This window comes from Chiloscyllium plagiosum, unplaced genomic scaffold, assembly GCF_037043375.1.
Source record: "Chiloscyllium plagiosum isolate Xiang-an unplaced genomic scaffold, Cpla_swu_hap1 HiC_scaffold_8, whole genome shotgun sequence".
Lineage (NCBI taxonomy): Eukaryota > Metazoa > Chordata > Chondrichthyes > Orectolobiformes > Hemiscylliidae > Chiloscyllium > Chiloscyllium plagiosum.
Genome location: NW_028270146.1, coordinates 57,442,859 through 57,466,817, shown reverse-complemented (window position 1 = coordinate 57,466,817; position 23,959 = coordinate 57,442,859). Strand labels below are relative to the sequence as shown.

At 39.6% G+C, this 23,959-nt stretch overlaps 1 protein-coding gene across 6 annotated transcripts in view; it reads right to left on the bottom strand.

Moving 5' to 3' along the window:
* The window catches only part of ktn1 (kinectin 1), a 139,819-nt gene that overhangs the window by 88,623 nt on the left and 27,237 nt on the right, over positions 1 to 23,959 (bottom strand). For 5 of the 6 annotated variants that reach the window (XM_043697722.2, XM_043697726.2, XM_043697728.2 and 2 more), the window contains 5 exons: positions 16,562 to 17,108; positions 12,443 to 12,556; positions 8,453 to 8,620; positions 8,180 to 8,356; positions 1,729 to 1,859 (listed from right to left, as the gene is read on the bottom strand). In XM_043697722.2, the coding sequence (XP_043553657.1) occupies positions 1,729 to 1,859; positions 8,180 to 8,356; positions 8,453 to 8,620; positions 12,443 to 12,556; positions 16,562 to 17,081 (1,110 nt within the window). In that variant the 5' untranslated portion in view covers positions 17,082 to 17,108. The remainder of the gene's footprint in view (positions 1 to 1,728; positions 1,860 to 8,179; positions 8,357 to 8,452; positions 8,621 to 12,442; positions 12,557 to 16,561; positions 17,109 to 23,959) is intronic. The other variant, XM_043697727.2, reaches the window with a different exon arrangement.

The following is a 23,959-nucleotide window of genomic DNA, read 5'->3' as shown; positions in this document are numbered from 1 at the left end:
TTGATCACGACCTTAAGAAATACTTGGCAGAAAGAACAGTGCAAAGTGACGAGACTAAATCTAAATGGACTCTTCAGAAGAGAAATTTGTATAGGATACATTAGAGATTAGGAACCAAGAAAATAGATTAGTTTTAAAACTTTACATGCATCTATTAAGAATACTGAAACAGTAGATACACAAATTAAATTTTCAGGCATATTATTGGGACTACGCGAAAGATACATCAAGAACGAGTGTTACAGAACTTGAAAGGCTCAATTTAAACAAGTTCAACAGCCATGTCACACATGCAACTTTTTAATGCTTTTGTAATAGCAGACAAACAAGTTAAACCAGATTCTGGATTAGTGGTGCTGGAAGAGCACAGCAGTTCAGGCAGCATCCAAGGAGCAGCGAAATCGAAGTTTCGGGCAAAAGCCCTTCATCAGGAATAAAGGCAGAGAGCCTGAAGTGTGGAGAGATAAGCTAGAGGAGGGTGGGGGTGGGGAGAAAGTAGCATAGAGTACAATAGGTGAGTGGGGGAGGGGATGAAGGCGATAGGTCAGGGAGGAGAGGGTGGAGTGGAAGCCAACTCAGTAACTGCACCTTCTGTGAAGGGAGAGTGTACAAGCCATTGTTACACAGATGTATAATCAAAGTGCTATCAAAATACTAAATTAATACAGAAAATAAAAAACAGAAAAGTCAGACACTTAAAATTTTAGAAATAACTGCCAACACTTTGATCATAAAGTAGACTTTTCTAAGAGAGGGGCTCACTTCAAATAAGGAACAAAATTAAAGGAAGTAATCCAGACTCATTCAAAATAGACTGGATGACATTGATGGACAGATGGCACAAAGACACAGGAAACAGAAGCTAGGAGTAGTTCATTTAGTCAGAGTTATACAGCATGGAAACAGACGTTTAGAACCAACTTGTTCATGCCAATCAAGTTTCCAAACGAAACCAGTCCCACTTGCCTGCATTTGGCCCACATCCCACTGAGCCATTACAATTCATTTACCTATCCAATTGACTTTTAAATGTTGTGTACCTGCATCTACCACTTCCCCTGAAAGTTAATTACACATATTAAATGACCCTCTGGAAATGTTTCAGGTTACCCTTCGTCAGGCAAAAATCTGCTGACATCAGTCTTGACTATATTGATCAACTGAACAGTCTTGCCTAGGGTCGGAAATTCAAAATTCCTTTCAGAGACTTCTCATATACCATATCCCAGAATTTAAATTAAGCATCTAGTGTTAAATCCCTTACAATAAAAAAGGGAGTAATATAACCCTATACTGCATTTCCCAGGACAGCAGGGAGGAATCAGGATTCCACCTAAGGCAGAACAAATATGATGGGCTAAAAGTGGGCACAGACACTGATATCACAATAGTCTAGAAAACTGTACGTTCCACAATGACCTGAATTAAAGTAAATCTGTAGCATTAAAAATGTTATGTTACTACATCCACAACAAACCGTATGATATACTAATGACAAGGTTAGCCAATTACTCAAAACAATGCAGATATCTTCAGGGCTCAGAAAACATGGGAAAAACCTACCTCACACTATGTGAACACATCAGCAGATACACACCATATAAAAGGGGATTTTAAAATTTCTTTACAATGTTCAGGTGTTGGATGAATGACTCAAGATTGGCAAAAGAGCCTCCCTAGTCTCCATTCATTTTAAAAATCAATTAAACAAACGAATATGCCACTTACTTTCTGCCAAATTTCTTGAAGCACACTAGCTTTCTCTTTCAGAATGTCAGCCACATAGATAGCCTCTTCCTCTGTGAATGTCATGGTTTTCAAAGAAGAAAGAAAATCCTTAAACTTGATATCGGTGTTTTCTGTAAAAGAAATATAAATTGGCATCACAGTAAGTAGGTAATTTAATAGATGGTGTGCCTCCTTAAACACTAGTTTAATACTTGAGGCAACATTACAGTTTCCAGAGAAGTCCAAAGGCATTAGGGAAGAACATCTTTCCCTTTCTAGCCTTTCATTATAAAAATACATTTTATCCATTGTCACAAGCATTAAAAAAGTTATTCAAAACAGATTTCAAGCACCAAATGAACCAAGTGAATTAAGATAGTGAAACATGCACTTTTAGTACAGCATGTAAAGCTTATAATGTAATGTTTATCTTAACTTTTCATTCAATAACTCCAGAGCTGTAAATTACAATATTGTGATGCCTCCCAGTAGGTTTTCAGAGGAATATTAAATGTCATGTGTTCCATATTTTAGGACTCTGCCTCAAACAGTTCCAGTCAACCCTCACTTTTCTCTGGTGGAGCAGGTGGCGTTATCAATGCCTGCATAAAATTCAAACACGGTTGAAGTCCAAGCCAAGGACCTCAGATGTTGCATCAGTTATTTCCTTAAAAGTGCTATATGTGACAGATGACGCCGAAAGTGAATGAACAGGGAACACTACTTAAAATGTACCTTCCAGAAGATAGCAACTCTTGACATACACACTCAAATTTCTCAACCAAGTAGGATATACTAGCAGTTCTCAAACCAGAGAAAAACACATGATATTTATGAATGGACTCATTGAAAACAAAGATAGCTCTTCAGCCCATGAAGTGTGAAAGCAACATTCACTCAGGTTGAGGCATAAACTTTGACAACACATCTACACATGATTTTTTTTTTTTTAAAACCTCAGAGGGTGTCAGGCTCACACAAAAAGATTCAGAGCACATAACACCATTGCTTTCAAAAGTGGTCTTAAATCAAATCACATTTACTGGAGAAGGTGAACACATTTTAGGAAACTCAAAAGAATGCACAAACTCATGAAAAGCAAAGACCTGAAGTGGTGTGCAACTTTTATTTAATCCACCGCTCTTCTCCTTGGTCCTTCACACAGTTTGTTTCCTGACAACTTGGCCTTTCAAACTTAGCAGGTCAAAAACAAACCTGTTGGGATACTAGAATTTACACAATGATAATGTTGCCACCACACAATAATGGCTCAACTCGGCTCAAGTGACAGTTGAAGCACTAGAAACACAGAGCAAGTCATAGCAAACCAAAAATACTCAGCTTATCATCAGTTTCTACGTAAAGTAAAATGATAGAGAAAGCTTGGGGACAACAGCCGCAACACATCTGACAAAGGTGCAGCAGCAGTCTATAATCAGATTCTAGCAGTCTGCTATTTAAAACAAAGGAAGTAGGGCAGGTCATGCCCTGAACTTGCTTCATCCTCTCAAACTTTCAATCTTAATATTCTATCACATATTTAAAAATAAAGGAATCACACTGCCCTTCCCAAAAATATTTCAAACCTTGAATCTCAGTCTTCATCAATTGGAAACCCACGCTAATTTGTCAACATTTACTTGCCCTACCTGGGACTGATGCCATAGCAATAATGCCCACATTTCCAGACTAGAAGTTCCAAAGTTCAAGTACTACCTGCCATAGAAATGTCATAACATGTTATGACAAGGTTGGTTAAATACATTTGACTTGCACATTACAGCCTCTTTTAGGCATTTGACAATAATAAATTTGTCAAATGATGCAATCACATAATCCCCATAATGAGAACATCAGCTTGCAGTTCAAATAAAAGCCACGGGATGTCAGCGGAGAATCATTAGTTCAAGCCACCAACATTACTGCGAGTTAATTCATCTTGGGAGCCTTGGCACAAAGAATATCAGGATTCTCCCTGCAAAATACTGCCCCTATGATAATACATTATAACATGAAACTTTCAGAAGGAAATAATCGGCAATGATATTACAACAATTAAGATATGTCCTAATGTACTACTTCAATTGAATAACAATTTATGATTACTAACTGTGAAGCCCCTTTCAATAATAAAGTAGAATATTGCTGTTTCATGTTTAATTCCTTTTGTTTCTGTGCATGAATCCCACATGTAAATACAATTTCATCTAGCAATACATAAATGTTTAAAATCTACAACTCAAGCATACAGAAAGACTATTTATCCATCAACCCTGAAGTGCATAAAAACAAGAACATGATACATCAATCCTTAAATATGCGAGTTAGTTATCTCCAAACAAAACTAATTCACTTTTTTTTAAAACAAACATTTTCCTCTTGAATGTTTTCTAAAAGGTGACTATCAATTTTAAAAATAAAAGTTTGTGGATTCTGGAAATCAGAAATAAAAACAAAATTACTGGAAAAGCTCAGCAGGTCTAGCAGGATGTGCAGATTTCGTTTCAGGTCCAGTGATCCCCCCCCCCCCCTCAAAAATGCATGGTAGTGAGGAAAAATGTTGCATTTTATGCAAAAGGGGGACCCAAAATTTGAATCTTCCCACATCAGATGGTGACATTTGAACTTAGATAAAAAAATAATAAATGGAATTGAGGTGGTACTGAAGGAGATGAAATAAATGGGGGAAACCCCATCTGGCTCACTAACATTCTTCAGGGAAGGTAATCTGTCATCATCTGGTCTGGCCTACATGTGACTCCAGAGTCACGGCAATGTGGTCGACTCTCAACTGTGATCAGAAATGGCCTAGCAAACCACTCTGTTGCATCAGTCATGACAAATTCTCAACCAAGTCGTGAAACTGGACAGACCATCCAGCACTGACTTAGGCACAGGAAAACAAACCAGCAGAAACAGCCTGGTTGACTCTACAAAGTCTTTGAGGAGAAAGTGAGGTCTGCAGATGCTGGAGATCAGAGCTGGAAATGTGTTGCTGGAAAAGCGCAGCAGGTCAGGCAGCATCCAGGGAACAGGAGAATCGACGTTTCGGGCATAAGCCCTTCTTCAGGAATTCTGAAGAAGGGCTTATGCCCGAAACGTCGATTCTCCTGTTCCCTGGATGCTGCCTGACCTGCTGCGCTTTTCCAGCGACACATTTCCAGCTCTACAAAGTCTTCCACAGCAATATTTTTCAAAACAAAAAAGCATATCCCTTTATTGTCATGTGTACTCAAGCACAGAAGTACAAGTTTACAACGGCACCTCTTATGGTGCTCTCAGGTACAAAGTACCTAGGTACAAATCTTAGATACAGAAAAAAGGGAATAAAAAGGAAAGTGGGATTACCTTACAGTGATTCATGTAGCGTAAGACATAGTTAAAAACTATAAACATTACATTGCAGTAGCTCAGCACAGGGGTTTATACACACAGTCTGACTGGCCTTGCCACCCACTAACTGCCCACCCCAGACCAACAACTGCCTACACCATTGCCACCACCCTCACACCCTGGAGGTGTGTGCCAAAATTAGGAAAGCTGTCTCAAACTAGTCAAGCAGCAACCTGATATAGACATTCATCGAAATCATACCTCAAAAGCAATGCCCCCGACACCACTATCACCATCCTTGAATATGTCCTGTCCCATTGTCCCAGAACAGACTCGGCACCCTGGCGAGTTCTTAACATTTAATGGGATCTGCAGTCAGTCTCATGGCTACACGTTAAACTTTCTGTTGACTACCACATATCATTCTCCTTGGTTGATCAAATCAGTACTCCATGTTGAACAACACTTGGAGGAAGCACGGGAGGGTGGCAAGGATGCAAAACCTACTCTGGGTGGGGGTTTTCAACATCCAACAATAGAGTGGCTGGGCAACAGCCCTACTGATTGAGTTGGTCTGCAACAGGTGACGAGGGAACCAATAAGAGGGCAAAACATATTTGACCTCATCCTCATCAATCTGTCAGTTGCAAATGCGTCTGCCTGTGACAGTATTGTTATGATTGACCACCACATAGTCCGTGTCGAGACAAAGTCCAGCCTTCACATTGAGAACAGCATTCATGTAGTGGGGCACTACAATTGCGCTAATCGGGACAGGCTTTGAACAGATCCAGCAACTGAAGACTGCATATCTGAGGCAATGTGGGCCATCAACAAACAGCAGAATTATACTTTCACACAATCTGCAACCTCATAGCTCCCATATGACCACTACCATCAAGCCAGGGGACCAACTATGGTTCAATGGAGAACGCAGGAGGGTATGCCAGGAGACATATCTGAAAACAAGGTGTCAACTTGAAGCTACCAAACAGGACTACTTGCATGCCAAGCAGCAAGTGTTAGACGGAGCTAAACCCCACAATCAATTGATCAGATCAGAACTCTGCAGTCTTGCCACATCTATTCGTGAAATGTAGTGGATAAAAGAACTCGCTGAACTCAATCCACAAGGAACACTATCCTCCATAATGGAAGAGCCGAACACATCAATTCGAAGATAAGGCTGAAGCTTTTAAAGCAATCTTCAGCCAGAAGTGCCAAATAGATGATCCATCATGACCTCTTCTAGTAGCCCCCAGCCTTCAGCCATTCGATTCACTCCACATAATAAATCAAGAAATTGGTGGAGACAAATGGATAGTGTCAAAAAGTTATCACAAGATTCCAGTAAAAGGTACTAAAGACCTATGCTCCAGAACTTGGCACTTCCACAGCCAAGCTGTTCCCATACAGTTACAACACTGGTATCTACTAAATGAGGTCAAAAATTGTACATAAAAACAGGACAAATCCAACCTGGCCAATTACCAGCCCAGTCTACTTTCCATCATTAGCAAAGTGAAGAAAGGTGTAGCCAACAGTAGTACCAAGGCACATCTGCTCAGCAACACCCAGTTTGGGTTCTGCTAAGGCCACTCAGCTCATTACAACCTTGGTTCAAAAAGTGGACAAAAGAACTTAATTCCTGAGTGAGGATAGAGTGATATCAAGGCACATTTCAACCAAGTGTGGCATTAAGGATCCCTGACAAAATTAGAACCAAATGAGTATCAGGCAGCAAACTGCATGCTGGTTAGCATCATGAACAGCACAGAAGACAGTTGCAGTTGTTTGAGGTCAGTCAGTCAAAGATCTAGGAATTCCCCAGGGTCATGTCCTAGGCCCAAACATCTTCAGTTGCTTTCACAACGACCTTCCACCATAAAGGCCAGAAGTCAGGACATTTGTCGATGGCTGCCCAACGTTCAGCACCATTCACGATGACTCAGATTTTGAAGCAGTCAATGCTCAAATGCAACAAGATCTGGATGATGTCCAAGTTTGGCCTGACAAGTGCAAAATAGCATTCACGTCAAACAAATGAGAAACAAAAACCACTGTCCCTGGATTTAAATGGTGTTACCATCACTGAAACCCCAGTATCAACATCCTTGACCCGATACTCAACTGGATCACCACATAAACACAGTGCTCCAAAAACAAGAGGCTAGGAATACTGCAGCAAATAACTCACTTCCTGACTCCCTGAAGCCCACCTACAAGACAAATCAGGAGTGTCATGGAATACTGTCCACTTACCTGGATGGGTGCAGCTCCAACAATACACAAGCTTGACATTACTCAAGACAAAGCAGCCCACTTGATTGACACTACATCTACAAGCATCCATTCCCTCCACCATTCTAAAGCAGTGTGTACTGCAGAAATTTGCCAAAAATCCTTAAGACAGCACCATGCAAGCCCATGATCACTTTTACATAGAAAGAAAGGGCAGCTGATAAATGGGAACACCATCACCTGCAAGTCCCCTTCCAAACCATTCACAATCCTAATTTAGAAATATATCATTATTTCTTCACTGTTGCTGGACAAAAACCTCAAATTCCCTCTCTAAGGGCGTTGTGGATCAACCTGCAGCAGTTCGAGGCGGCAGCATTATACCTTCTCAAAGGTACCTAGGGAATAAAATGCTGACCAGCCAATGTCCCCATCCCACAAGTAATTTTTTTTTTTTAATTTGCACGAAGTAAGATAGAGAATTTCAAAATAAAGCCAGAGTCATGTCAGATGATTACTATAAAAGTGAGCAAGAATAGGGTTATCTAGCATGTCATTTCTCATTTAAAAATATTAAATCAAACAAATATAGTAATGCAACGGAGGTTTAAACAAACTAATTAAATCTTTTGTTACGTTCATATGATTGTAAATATGTACGCTGCTGATCTGCAATTTGTGCACGGAGAAAAGTAGTGCTCCCTTAAGGCCAACATGGTCTAACATTTAAATAGTCTAAAATGTAATTATTGCAAACATGCTGTGCCACTTTTTAAATGTAAAAAAGGTATGAATGGTTGTAACCAAAAATATTCCACATTCTGTACTGAAGGATTGAAATCATTAGTTGGTCAACAGGTAAGCATCAACAGATTACCTGTATCATATTCGTTCCTCTGTTTTTTGGCAATGGGTTTCGGCACACCACTACTGATTACTTGGTTCTTGTCATCAACCACAGTATCCCTCTTTTCAGCATGAGCACCACCCTCAGCATTATCCAAAGCTGTGTAGACTGTGCACTTCAATGGGAGATTCTCCACGGAAGCTGAAACTACAAAAACAGAATTCTTTAATTGATGGATGCTTTTTAAAAGAAAGTATCTTGTTTTTTTTTTCATGAAGAGATACTCAATACAGGAACACTGACCTGGTTCTACCCTTGGCTTTTTTGGTGCAGTTTTTCTTTTTGAGAGTCCACTTTCATGTAGTTTAGTTTCCATTGATGCAAGCACTGATTCTTGCTTTTTGGTAACCGTTTGAACTGATTCAGCGTGTTCTTTGACAAGAGCACTGTGAACATCTTGAGCCGGTTCATCTGCAAAATTCCCATTGAAAAGCAATGTTTGAAATGTGAGGTAGGACAAGGATGACACAAAGAACTGTTCACTATCAGAAAGTTAATTATATACAAAACCTGAAGTCAGAGACATCAGATTCTTACTTGAAACCAATTTCATGCATTTGGTTTCATAACTTGTTGTTAGGAATGAGAGGAATGGGAAAGGTAAAATGTATGCAGAGGAAACCTGATATCATTAGAATTAAATGATCACAAACAAGTTTAATACACTGCTCAACTGGAAAACACTTGTAGATTGTAACATTAGTTTGATGACATCACATTCAAACCATATCTGAAACAGGTGCACAATACTGCTAGGTTACTCCATAGGTCACAACATAAAATCACTTGTTTTTCAAGTCTTAATACTTCCATTGTAATAGGCTCAACAAAAAGTCCAAATCAAGTTTCTTTTATAAAGACAATTTAAAAAAAACTAAACACACTAGTGCGCAGAACTTCATAAAAGACAGCTTGTAAATTTAGCAACATAAAATGTTTAGGAGATAGGGAGCACTGCAGATGCTGGAGAGCGAGTATGGATAGAATGTGGTGCTGGAAAAAGCAAAGCAGGTCAGACAGCATAAAGACTTATTGATGAAGTCACCCAAAACACACAGCAGGTAAAAGGGAAAAAAAAAATTCCTCTATGCAAAGTTGCACTTTACGGCTCTAAACAATAAAAGGATTTGTCGTCAATAAGTCTCAACTTTTGAAGGTAATCAAGAGTAAGGTTCAGAATGCTCAGATGGCCAATCTGACATTCTGGGATTTGTGGAGTGTCATCAGTTATCTCTAGGATCTTGACCAGCAAACAATGTCAAAAGTTAGCCTGGAACAGCAACTGGAATACAACCTGGTTCCACACCACCAGCCCTTGACTGGTGTTTGAATACAACCTTTCAAGAGAGGCATAGTAATCACAAATGAAAGCTGAGGACGAACATGTGGAACTGTATTTTCTAACCCAATGGCTTTTTTGCGAGCATTCATAAATAGGAAATCACCTCTCAAACAAGATGCCAACAAGAGGACAGCTCTACAAGTTCTCAAAAGGCTACAGTAACAAACAAGTCAACCAAGTGGTTTGTCACCTTATTACAGATCTCAACCTATCAAAATGAATTCAGACAAATTTTAAAGGAAATAATAGGTGATTAAAACTTAATGTAATTAAGTGTAAAACACTGCACGTAGGATAGAGAAAAAAACAAGCTACTAAAATAACATTTACATGACATGGAAAAAGCCACAAATTAAAATCTGTCAAGGTTTTTGGTAAATTGAAATGTTCTACATTGCTGTATTGACACATCCAAAGGGAACATGCAATCATAAAAACAAAATAAAAGTTGTTGGAGACCAATGTTCAAAACTGTTAGTGCTCATGTCTAATTATTGTGGCAGAGATATGCAAGAAATTCCAGTGTTTAAGTGGTGCAAAGAAGAGCTCTTGGTTGCACCAGAGTATTGAGTCTAAATTTAAGACTGGAGAGCCTTGGCTTTTCAGTTAACATTGGTGGGGTCAGAAAAGTATTCAAATGTACGAAGAATTCACAGCAATAAGAAACACTGATACAGAATATAAATGTTGTTGTGTTTCTGTTCGCCGAGCTGGAAATTTTTGTTGCAAACGTTTCGTCCCCTGTCTAGGTGACATCCTCAGTGCTTGGGAGCTTCCTGTGAAGTGCTTCTGTGGTGTTTCCTCCGGCATTTATAGTGGCCTGTCCCTGCCGCTTCCGGTTGTCAGTTTCAGCTGTCCGCTGTAGTGGCCGGAATATTGGGTCCAGGTCGATGTGTTTGTTGATGGAGTTTGTGGATGAGTGCCATGCTTCTAGGAATTCCCTGGCTGTTCTTTGTTTGGCTTGCCCTATAATGGTAGTGTTGTCCCAGTCAAATTCATGTTGTGCACAAAATCCCATGCAAGGACTGCACAAAACACTATATAGGACAAACAGGAAGACAGCTAACGATCCGCATCCATGAACATCAACTAGCCACGAAACGCCACGACCAGCTATCCTTAGTAGCCACACATGCAGACGACAAGCAACAGGAATTCGACTGGGACAACACTACCATTATAGGGCAAGCCAAACAAAGAACAGCCAGGGAATTCCTAGAAGCATGGCACTCATCCACAAACTCCATCAACAAACACATAGACCTGGACCCAATATACCATCCACTACAGCGGACAGCTGAAACTGACAACCGGAAGCGGCAGGGACAGGCCACTATAAATGCCGGAGGAAACACCACAGAAGCGCTTCACAGGAGGCTCCCAAGCACTGAGGATGTCACCTAGCCAGGGGACGAAACGTTTGCAACAAAGATTTCCAGCTCGGCGAACAGAACCACAACAACGAGCACCCGAGCTATAAATCTTCACCCAAACTTATAATATAAATGTTGAATGGGACAAGGGGACACATTTAACTAGTAGAGGTTGAATTGAACACTTAAGAAAAAAATAATTCTTCATGTGAAAAAAGTACAATGAGCATTTTAGGAGAATTCCAGACACAAAAAACAAGGAATTATTTAAGAGAAGTTATGGGTTGCCATACAGGGGTTTACTTTTGAAGAGTGGGGGGAGGGGGGTACACAAGTGCCAAGTGCCAAAATCCTTTTTGTATAGAGAAAAAGCAGAGAGACCTTCCATCGTTAACTTCTGCATAAAAAGATCACCTTGTAACAAAAATTATTACTTGCAAGTGGGGCGGCACAGTGGCTCAGTGAATAGCACTGCTGCCTCACAGCACCAGGGTCCCAGGTTAGATTCCAACCTCAGACTACTCTGTATGGAGTTTGCACATTCTCCTGGTGTCTCCGTGGGTTTCCTCCGGGTGCTCTGGTTTCCTCCCACAATCCAAAGATTTAAAATGAAAATAAGTATCTGCAGGTCAGGTGAATTGGCCATGTTAAATTGCACATAGTGTTAGGTGCACTAGTCAGAGGGAATGGGTCTGAGTGGGTTACTCTGAGGGTCGGTGTGGTCTTGTTGGCCGAAGGGCCTATTTCCACACTGTAGGGAATCTAATCTAAAGTGCAGAGGAGAAGATATGGCCAAGTCAACTTTGAATTCACCCAACTAATACCATCTATAGATATAAATAGTTCCAAGTCAAAGTCTTCCAGATAAAGTTTCAAATATAGGCTTGATTTAATATCTTATTTTTGTCACGATTACCAAGCTGCATTCTTTGAAGATGAATTCAATAGTGAGTTATATTTAATCATATCATTTTCAAAATGTAGTCGTCTGTGGACCGGATGGCTATCATCATCATCAATGGGAGAGATAATCCCAGTAAGTCAAGATTCCTCAGTAACGACAACTTTTCTCCCCACCCTCTTGGATTAAGGGGCAAAATTATAGGTTTTGGTTATTTTCTATCCAAGGCTCAAAAGAAAGGCCCACTGTGGTTTTGAGGATTCTTTAAAGGGGGAAATAGTAGTACAGAAGCCTTAATGAATTATTCTTCAATACTTTTTTTAAAATATTGAAGTCAGATAAAGTCAATTTCAATAATAAAATAGATATACTCAAAGCAAGAATCAGACTCATTTTGAAGAACAGACCTCCAGCAACAGATACTTATTTTCATTTTTAAAAAAATGATTTTAACTGGCTCAACTGGCAAATGAATATTGTGTTGCATACGACTAAAATGGAAATAGCATATATTTTTCATTAATAAATTAGGGTTAAAATTGATACTGCAAATGTCACATGCCTATGGATATATATGATGAAATCTTAAAGCAGCCCAGTTCTAAAAAAAAACTTACTGTCCTGTCTCCGCAAAGAAGATCCCTGTCCTTTCGACTCTGCAAAATGTGCAGCAATTTCCGATCTGTCTGGATAAATCTGGGAGCTATCAAACTGCTCAGACACAGTAGCAGCTAAAAATAAAGCAAAAATCTTTTGTTTTTCAAAAGTCAACTCGCTAAGCTAGCAACTCTGTTAACTAAACATAAATAAATAAATAAATACATACATACATACATGACGCAGTTGAAATGTTAGACTACCTACTGTTCAATCTGGATAGTGATCCTCTGCTTGTAAAGCACATCAAATGTATGATTTTATTTGAAGTTAGGACACATTAGCAGGCAGAGTCAACACAAGCCAAGAACACACCTCATCCAACAATGTACTTGCACCACTTTTGCAGGGCCAAGATAGTATAATTTCTAATGAAGGGTGGTAAGTGTAACAAGCAACATATCAGGAAAAAGCTGCCAGGATAGGTGTTTCATCTGAAAAAACAAAATGCTGAAAAAGTTTCTGCAACAAGCTTGATGGAAATCAACATATCCGGAACAGAAAGCGTTAGCACAACAACTAACATTTCATGCAACAGTATCCCATGTTTCTCATGTGCCCAATGTCTGGAGCAAAGAGTTTCAGGATTAGCTCCATTGCCAGGATAATATGATTGATTATTGAAACTGTGATTAACCGAGGAAGGTTATGTTTCATGGAAATAGTTTTAAGCATAATATTACTTTCATCACTGAGCATAGAAGGGCATAGAAACGCTTTGGTCTCTCTCAACTGCAAGTGCTTGGGTCATTTACTGGAAATCTGTAGAGATAAGTTGCTTCCTGACATCACTTGTTTGATAAATTATAATGGACCTGTAATGAAAAGCACCCCAACTTCATTACAAAGTTTGCCTCCTCATTCCCTGTGAACACAGGAAGCATTTTTAAAATTGCCTTTTACTCTATCATGGGATATGGGGACTATTGAGGCAAGCATTTGTTGCCCATCTTTAATTATTCAAAAACAAAAAAAAGTGGTCATGAGCCACCTTCTTGAACTGCAGCAGTTGAGATGGTACAGATACATCCATGGTTTGGTTAACCAACTGTCCAGGATCTTGACAGAAAGAAAATGAAGAAACAGTGATTTTGCTCAAAACTCCAAATGCTTTTGCTACCAATTTCCAATAGCAAATGTCACATGCCTATGGATATATACGATGAAATCTTAAAGCAGCCCAGTTCTAAAAAAAAACTTACTGTCCTGTCTCCACAAAGAAGATCCCTGCCCTTTCGACTCTGCAAAATGTGCAGCAATTTCCGATCTGTCTGGATAAATTTGGGAACTATCAAACTGCTCAGACAATAAAAAAAGTTAAAACATCAGTAATCATTAATACAGATGCCTGGAAAATCCCATTTTTACTAGAAAATCCTGGGTACTGGCAAATTGCAACTTCTTTTTCCCCCCCCAATTGCAGATTGTTGTAAATACTTTTTTGCATCAGAACCATTACTTTGGGTAGTCCACCAAATCAAAAATGTCAGCCAAAGATGACAGGGCACAATAATAGGAATGCGTGTCGTATGACAGAAAATGTTACATCCTTTCCTTTAAGCTGTTCCTTTCATTTCTGAGAAAATGGATTCACACATACGGAGAAAACACTTTCATGCATTACAAAGCAACAATAGAAAACCAAGTTATTCCTGTTTCTATGGATTGTGATCAATAATCTTGAACTGCTTTTCAGATAGATTAGTAGACAAAGAAATGGTGAAATGACAATTCCATGCTGTAATGGAGGGTATTGTATGCTGTTTTGGATTAGAATCAAGACAGATGTGAAATAACCTTTCTCAGACATGTTTGTGCTATTCATTTCCTGAATTCTCCCTTTTATAATCACCATTAAAACCACCCTGACTGATAAATCAGCCAGAAAATTGCGAATGAATATATATCTTGGAGGAGATAAACAATGCATTTCTAAAACACCACAGTAGATGCTGGAAATACACAGCAGGTATGGGCCATTAAAGTATATTAAAGGCTGAGACAGATTTTTAATCACGAGTTATGGAAAAAAGGCAGGAAATTATAATCAAGGATTAAAATCAGTCATGGTTTCATTTAAAGGGCAGACTCAAATGGTCTGAATATCCTAATTCTGTTCCACATCTTATGGTGCTATAGCCTAAGAAGCTGAGAAATGAAATTCATCATTGCACTCTGGCATAAAAGTGTCATTTATGTTTGTAGACAGGTACAAGAATCATACTGGCGACTGGTACCACTGACCATGCTAAAAGGCCAAAGTTTTTTTTAAAAACTTTCAGTAAACAGTCAAGTGGACTGCGTCAGCAAAGGCATCAGCATAATGAGCTCAACTTAATTTATGGTCCACAGAGCAAAACATTTTAATCAGATCACAGCTGATCAAACCTGTACTTCAACTTCAAAATTTCTTCTTACCTAAAGAAGCCCATCTAACTTAGTCAATAAGCTCAGTTTCTTGGGCAACAAAACAGACTTCCACAAACTGGTGGGGAAAAACAAAATAATTCCGGATTTCACACAAATAGCCGAGCTTTTAAATTTTAAAGTGTATCGTTACTGAGGAAGGAATTTCTCCAAAACCTAAAATAATTTTTGAAGGTCTCAATCATACCTTGTATTTCAAATGCAAGGGGAAAACAAATTAAGTTTATGTAAACGATCCTTTATGTAACACATTAAGCAAGTCCTGCTATCAGTCTGGTGAAACAATGCTATGCTCTTTCCAATATCAATGTTCTGCAGTTCAGAATCCAAAACTGATTCCAGTACCACATATGGAGTTTGAACAAGACTCTGTACAAATGAAGCATTAATTCCTCAGTTCTTCAGCTCAGCAACCTTAAAGTAAAGCTTGACAACCCATTTGTCACTCATTTAGCCTATAAATTACTGGGTACAAATCCATATCTACACACCTAATGAATAATTTGTTGATCAGCCTGTTCAATTATTTCCCTGTGCGTAGTGTGACGATGCTGTTCCATTGACAAGGTTATTGTGTGTCCTTTTTTAAAAATGAGGGGCTGTAAACACAGAAGTTCCAGTGTGTCGAGTTAGATAGGTTTTAGGGCCAATTTGATTCGAGCAAACAAATTCAGGCAAAAGGCTTTCAAGTTTTTAAAAACCCTATTGCAATGAAAAGGAGAGTGGCCAGTGCTCCTAGCTCAGCTTTCCCGATTTGGTTTGGTTTTAGCAAACACACAGTCAGTGTTTTTTGAGGCTGCTGATCAAAGAAACAATTCCATGCTGATCCTCCCTCTCTCTCTGCTATCGGTTTAAGAACCAGTGTTTGATTTTGCCTTTTTTGCCAAGGGAGCATTAATGGGGATGTTACGCGTACTTTGAACAGCATCATAAAGTTGTGATAGAGTCGATTGGGTTTTGAAATAGTTGTGTTATTCTAAATTCAGGGTTTTCTTTTGTTCATGTGTAAATAGTTTTGTTTAAAATAGAATAGTTGGGCCAGCTGCAACACTCCTGGAATACCTACTTCATACGGATTTAAAATAACTAGAAAAAAAAAAGTTAGGGTGTGGGCTACCTTCTTGAAATGTTTTGAGGGGTCTGGCCTGGTCCATAACAATAGATTTAAAAAAATCCCCGATAGGAGGTGCCAGTATGAAGCAAATACGAAGATACAGGAACCAGACAGGACAGACAGTGGTCGATTCTTATTACCAGTTTTCTTCAGCATCAGCAAGTACCTTCCTTTTGTTGCTGATCACAAAACTTGATTTATTATTCAAAGTTTTACAACTTCTGGCCCAATACCCCAGAAGAAATAAGAAATAAAAACTAAAATGTGTATGTTCAGACAGGTATACATCAAAGTCAATGCACGGCTCTATTTAGTCACTCCAAATCATTACTTAAGGATAAGGGTTATTTTAATGCATAAAGTGAACATGAGTAGGTAAAATAATGTTGCAACTTTTACTCTCAGTGACTTGAACAGTTTGCAAACTCAGAATATAATTTACACTTTGCCAGGTCATGTTAAATAAGCATCAATTCAAAGCTGCAGATTTAACTTGTGAAAATATAAAGAACAATAACACACAGGAACTAGATCTTACCTGCGCCATTCTTGTGCTTCTTGTGCCCAGTCTTTCTTTTAGAACTTGACATTTCTGGAGGAGTAGGTTGTTTAGTAACTGGGAAGGGGTCATTTTTCTTTGCTGCAGGTTTTAATCCATCAGAGTCTCTGCCCAAAGGTTCTTCCAGTACAAGTCGCGGTGTTTTTTTGTCTTTTTTCCTCCTCTCTTTTAATCCAGCTGAAACTTCAACTACAGGTGACACAACATGAACAGGTGGTTCATTATCTTGTGTCAATGCATCCATCAATTCTATGTCTCGCATTGCGCTTTCTGAATCAGATTCATGCAAATTCCCATTTGGATTCTCTTTCTTCTTCTTTTTCTTTTCATTTTTCTTTTTATCAACTTTTGCCGGAACAAGTTTTATATCTCTTTTTTGTTTAGCAAGTATTTCATCATATGATGTTTCCTTCATAAATAGCCAGAAGAACAAAAATATTATAGCAATTACTACTGCTGGGATGATGATGATGAGATACTGAGAATCATAAAATTCCATGGTTTCTGGCTAAGACTACTGCAGTATCTAAGAGAGGGGAAAAGGAAAAAAGAAAATTAAAAAATCAAAATCACAACTGACATCAGGATTTACAGTTTGCTCTTAGGGACACAGGATGGAGACTATTACTTTTAGATTTATCAAGAACAAATAATCTTACATAAGTACAGTTGCAGGATTTTAAAAACAGCATGTGAAAGTCAAGTAAATAGGTTTATTAGTCACATACGTTACTCAACAGTTCAAAAATTTGAGATCTTAATTTTTCTGCTTACCCAAAAGATAAAGTTTATTTGTGCTTTGATACAAAGTGTGAAGATTTTCATGATCCCACCAAGCACATGCCACTAACCAGTCAAATTGCAGCAAAATCACCCAGAATTCCCCAGAGTTTTGGAAGTTCCTCGACACATTGTAACAAAATCGAGCTCCAGTTTGTTCTTCTGATTCTTCAACTTAAATGGACTTGCTTGTGAGGCAAGCATTTATTGTTCATTTCAAACTGCCTTTAAAGGCTGCTTGCTCCCCTCCTTACAAACGTACAAGCCAAGACCAGCAGTAGCCCATTAGGCCCCTTGAGCCTGCTCCACCATTTATGATGATCATGGAGAAGACTGGTACTTGAAATTCCTACTCCCATCTATCCCCAAAATTCTTTCAACTCTTCAGTTATGTAGTAGCGATCCATCTTTGCCTTAAATTCAAAGCCACTGGGAAATATTGTATTGTAGGTCTTTTCCCTAACCTACTCACAAGCACTTTATATGTACCCATTCATAACTCTTTTACTAACCCAAATACAAAGTGCCCTACATTTAATATTGCATTCCCATTTCTTATTCATAACTTGTATTGTCATTCAACCATAAAATCCCAGTTCCATCGTATATTTTGCTATTAGAAGACAGACCAAATTAAAAACACCCCCTTCAACCCATTACTGCTTTTTCACACTTTTCAATCCTTATCAGCCCTTGCTACAAGCAGTGAATAAGCCTATTGACATCAAAAGGTAAAGAATCACACACCAGGTTAAAGTCCAAAAGGTCATATTTACATCAAAAGCTACCTCTGTACAAGTACATGTAGTCATTTATTCACAACAAAACCATCTCCGCCATCAGGTCTCCAAAGATTATAATATTAAATCAGCCCTTACAACCCACCTTACAAGATCTGAATAGACACACCGTTTCCCTAACCAACAGCCACTACCCCCTTGAAAAAGAAAACTGACAATCAAGGCAGCACATCTGTGAAATTGTATAAATGAATGAAACGCAGAACAAATAGTAAACAATCTCAGAACCCAGCTGAGGTAATCAGTTTAATATTCTTCGTTGTTTTAAGTACAGATGTAATTGCTAACTTACTTACAGCATATATACGCCTAGTATTTTGACGAACACTTACGAACTTAAAGACAAAAGGACTAACACTTCTTAGTTATACAAGTTATAGAGGTTTACAAAATTATGAGGGGCATGGATAGGATAAATAGACAAAGTCTTTTCCCTGGAATCGGGGTCCAGAACTAGGAGGGCATAGGTTTAGCGTGAGAGGGGCAAGATATAAAAGAGACCCAAGGGGCAACTTTTTCACGCAGAGGGTGGTATGTGTATGGAATAAGCTGCCAGAGAAAGTGGTGGAGGCTGGTACAATTGCAACTTTTAAGAGGCATTTGGATGGGTATATGAATAGGAAGGGTTGGGAGGGATATGACCCGGGTGCTGGTAGGTGGGACTAGATTGGGTTGGGATATGATCTGGACGGCATGGAGAGATTGGACTGAAGGGTCTGTTTCCATGCTGTACATCTCTATGACTCTAAGTAGGCTAGAGAGACACTTAATCCTGTCAGGGAGTAGCAGCCAGCACTTAGCAAATGCTTAAAGCATCTTCCATTTTCCCAGGGCAGAAGTCACCCAAACCTTTGTTTTTGTGCACAGCAGATATGTAACAGGATAGTGAAAGCATTTTAATATGCAAGAAATGTTCACAGACGTTACTGTAAAAACTGTACAGAAGCTATTGTTGCCACTCACTGATTTCAGTCATTATTTGAACACAATCCCACACAGTTTTTCCAGGAAGAGTATTCCCAGAACATGACAAAAATAATTCTCCTAACGTGGCTTAAGTGGGCACTCCCATTTTTAAACTGTGCCTTCCAGTTTAAGATTTGCCGCCAGTACGAAGTCTCTTTACCACATCGACCCTGTTAATACCCCCTTCCCCCCCCAACTCAGAATTTAACTCAACCAAATTTCCTTATTCTTCTAAACACCAGATACAAGGCTAGTCTATCCAACCTTGGCTCCCAAGAAATCACACTCCATCCAAAGTAATAGTCCAGTAAACCTTCTCTGAACTACTCCCATTAAATTTATATTCGTCATTAGCGATCAATTCTTGATACATAAACATTGAGACCAAGTCTGGAGTACTGTAACTAATGCATAATGTCTGTACTTCAGTACAGAATTCCCCTAATAAACAGTATTCATTGTTCCAAAGCAGAATCATGGGACTCAACACATCAACTCTTCAAAGATGCTACAAGTACTAGCTTTTTATTTTACATCTCCAGCATCTGCAGTATTTTGGTTTTATTTAAAAATAGTATTCAATTTAGTTTTAACTATTTCCTGCAGCAATATATATTTCAAGCATGAGGATACACAAATACCTCTGCACTTCAGATCTCTACCACCTTTTGTCTTTTAGATACGTTTAGTCTTCCTGTGAAAGCAGACAAGTAGTTTTATACATGACACCCCATTTCGATATGTTTGCCCACTCACTGACAAACCCATATTCTTTTGCAGTCTCCTTTTGTCCTCTACATAGAACCCTTCCAGTGTACAAGCAGACCAATCCATCTTCAAGTTCACACCATTCACAACTTACTTCTCTACCTTTGTCTCAGCAACCATACCTTCATACAAGTCATTTATATGAACTATAACAAATTGAGGCACCCAGCCTGTATCCCTGTGGCACACCACTTGTGCTAACTAGAAAACAGCTCACTTATAAGTAGCTTCCTTTTAGATAGGAAGTCAATATATGCAAACATTTTACTTTCCACAGGGGTGGCACGGTGGCTCAGTGATTTGCACTGCTGCCTCACAGCACCAGGGACCTGGGTTCAATTCCAGCCTCTAACGACTGTCTGTGTGGAGTTGGCACATTCTCCCTATCGTCCCGTTCCCCCCCACCTGCCCTCCCCACCCCCAAAAAGTCAAAGCAACACACTCAAAGACAGTACACTTTTACATTTATCATCTTTATTCCGGGCCCGCGAGAGAGAGGCGTGAGTGCATGAACGATCACCCATGTGCACAGGGACATGAGTTCTCAGTCTTCTCTCTTGAACATCAGTTTATTATTGAATTATATAGTCATTTTACAGGGAGGAGTATCCAGATAAGGGAACATACATATTTATTGGGTGACCATTACAATCAGCAATTGTCAATAGTAGAGATTAAGCCATCTGCTGTTACACAATTAATGTTTTAACCTTAACTGGCTTCACATAACGAATACTTTTCACCTTGTTAAACTGACCTTACATACCAAATGCTTACAACATTGTTAAATTGCACTGTATAAATGAATGCTTTTCCACCTTGTTAACCCATGACCCTTGCCTCCAGCACCCATTGTTAACTGCTAGTTCTTACCTGATCCAAGTCATGCTCAGCTGAAACTCTTGTTTCACAAAACTCAAAAGTTTTCTACATGCTTATACCCTAAACATATTTTCATCCCCATGTCTGCATGGCTTTCCTCAGAGTGCTCCAGTTTCCTCCCACTTCCAAAGATATGCACGTTAGGTGGATTGGCAATGCTAACTGCCCATTGGTGTTCAGGAAGTGTAGGTGAGGCACATTAGTCAGGCATGAATGTAGAGTAATAGGGTAGGAGAATGGGTCTGGGTGGATTGCCCTTCCGAGAGTGTGGGGACTTGTTAGGCCAAGGGCCAGTTTCCACATTGTAGGAATTCTGTGGTATTCTATACAACTTTAATAACCTTTGATGCAGCACTTCAACAAAATGTCTTCTGATGTCTAAATACGCCACACCCATAGTTTGTTATTTGAAACGAACTCCAAACAATTAGCTGAGCAGGATTTTCCTTCACAAAACCTGTCAACTCAGCCCAATTATATTGATTAAGTGCTCCAGAACACCTTCAATAACAATCCCTTGAAAGACTGTGCTGTTTGCAGAAGGAGATCGAAGATTTTATCCTGGTGACAACGAACAGTGATAACAGTTACAAATAGACAATAGACAATAGGTGCAGGAGTAGGCCATTCAGCCCTTCGAGCCTGCACCGCCATTCAATATAATCATGGCTGATCATTCCTAATCAGTATCCTGTTCCTGCCTTATCTCCATAACCCTTGATTCCACTATCTTTGAGAGCTCTATCCAACTCCTTCTTAAATGAATACAGAGTTTGGGCCTCCACTGCCCTCTGGGGCAGAGCATTCCACACAGCCACCACTCTCTGGGTGAAGAAGTTTCTCCTCATCTCTGTCCTAAATGGTCTAGCCCGTATTTTTAAGCTGTGTCCTCTGGTTCGGCACTCACCCATCAGTGGAAATATGTTTCCTACTGCCAGAGTGTCCAATCCTTTGATAATCTTATACGTCTCAATCAGATCCCCTCTCAATCTTTGAAACTCAAGGGTATACAAGCCCAGTCGCTTCAGTCTTTCAGTGTAAGGTAATCCTGCCATTCCAGGAATTGACCTCGTGAACCTACGCTGCACTCCCTCAATAGCCAGAATGTCTTTTCTCAAATTTGGAGACCAGAACTGCACGCAGTACTCCAGGTGTGGTCTCACCAGGGCCCTGTACAGCTGCAGAAGCACCTCTTTGCTTGTATACTCAATTCCTCTTGTTATGAAGGCCAGCATGCTATTAGCCTTCTTCACCACCTGCTGTACCTGCATGCTTGCCTTCATTGACTGGTGTACAAGAACACCCAGATCTCTCTGTACTGCCCCTTTACCTAAATTGATTTCATTGAGGTAGTAGTCTGCCTTCCTGTTCTTGCTACCAAAGTGGATAACCATACATTTATCCACATTAAACTGCATCTGCCATGCATCTGCCCACTCACCTAACTTGTCCAGGTCACCCTGTAATCTCCTAACATTCTCATCACTTTTCACCCTGCCACCCAGCTTTGTATCATCAGCAAATTTGCTAATGTTATTGCTGATACCATCTTCTATATCATTAACAAATATTGTAAAAAGCTGTGGTCCCAGCACGGATCCCTGCGGTACCCCACTGGTCACTGCCTGCCATTCCAAAATGGAGCCGTTTATCACTACCCTTTGTTTCCTATTAGCCAACCAATTTTCAATCCAATCTAGTACTTTGCCCCCAATACCATGCACCCTAATTTTACTCACTAACCTCCTCTGTGGGACTTTATCAAAAGCTTTCTGAAAGTCCAGGTACACTACATCTACTGGATTTCCCTCGTCCAACTTCATAGTTACATCCGCAAAAAATTCAAGAAGATTAGTCAAGCATGATTTCCCCTTCATAAATCCATGCTGGCTCTGTCCTATCCTGTTACTACTATCCAGATGTGCAGTAATTTCATCCTTTATAATAGACTCCAGCAAGTTTCCCACCACTGAGTTCAGACTAACTGGTCTATAATTACCTGCTTTCTCTCGCCCACCTTGCTTAAAAAGTGGTATAACATTAGCCACCCTCCAATCCTCAGGAACTGACCCCGAATCTATTGAACTCTGGAAAATAATCACCAACGCATCCACGATTTCCTGAGCCACCTCCTTCAGTACCCTGGGATGCAGACCATCAGGCCCCGGAGACTTATCAACCTTCAGACCTAACAGCTTCTCCAACACCAAATCCTGGCAAATATAAATTCCCTTAAGTTCAGGTTCTTCAGCCACTGTTACCTCAGGGAGATTGCTGGTGTCTTCCCAAGTGAACACAGATCTGAAGTACCCATTTAATTCCTCTGCCATTTCTTTGTTCCTCGTAATATATTCCCCTGTTTCTGTCTTCAAGGGCCCAATTTTTGTCCTAACCATTTTTTTGCCTTGCACATACCTAAAAGAGCTTTTACTATCCTCCTTAATATTCTTGGCCAGTTTACCTTCGTACCTCATTTTTCCTCTGCATATTTCCTTCTCAGTAATCCTCTGTTGCTCTTTAAAAGCTTCCCAGTCCTCAGTTTTCCCACTTATCTTAGCTATGTTATACTTTTTCTCTTTTAACTTTATATGTTTCTTTACTTCCCTCGTCAGCCACGGCCGCCCATGCCTCCTCCTGGGATCTTTCTTCCTTTTAAGAATGAACTGATCCTGCAACTTCTGCATTATACACAGAAATATCCGCCATTGTTCCTCCACGGTCATCCCTGCTAAGGTATTGCACCATTGAACTTTGGCCAGCTCCTCCCTCATAGCTCCATAATTCCCTTTATGCAACAGAAGTACTGTCGCTTCCGACTGTACCCTCTCCCTCTCAAATAAAGATGGCGTGTGGCTTGGAGGGGAACCCATGAGAAATGGTTTTGCCAAATATCTGCTGCTCTGATCCTTCTCAATGGCAGAGGTCAAGAATTGAAAAGGTACTGTCAAAATAAGCCCTGCCGAGTTGCTGCATTAGATCTTGTAGATGATATATTCTGTTACACTGGAAGTAGTGATGCAGGGAGTTAAATGTTGAAGGGTGTAAGGTGGAGTGCCAATCAAGCTGGCCCTAGTTGTGACAAGCTTCTTAAGTGTTGTTTTTTTACATTATTTTTAATATAGCTTCATATAAAATACACAATGAATCTTAAAATCAATATCTTTAACATCTTTACAGGGCC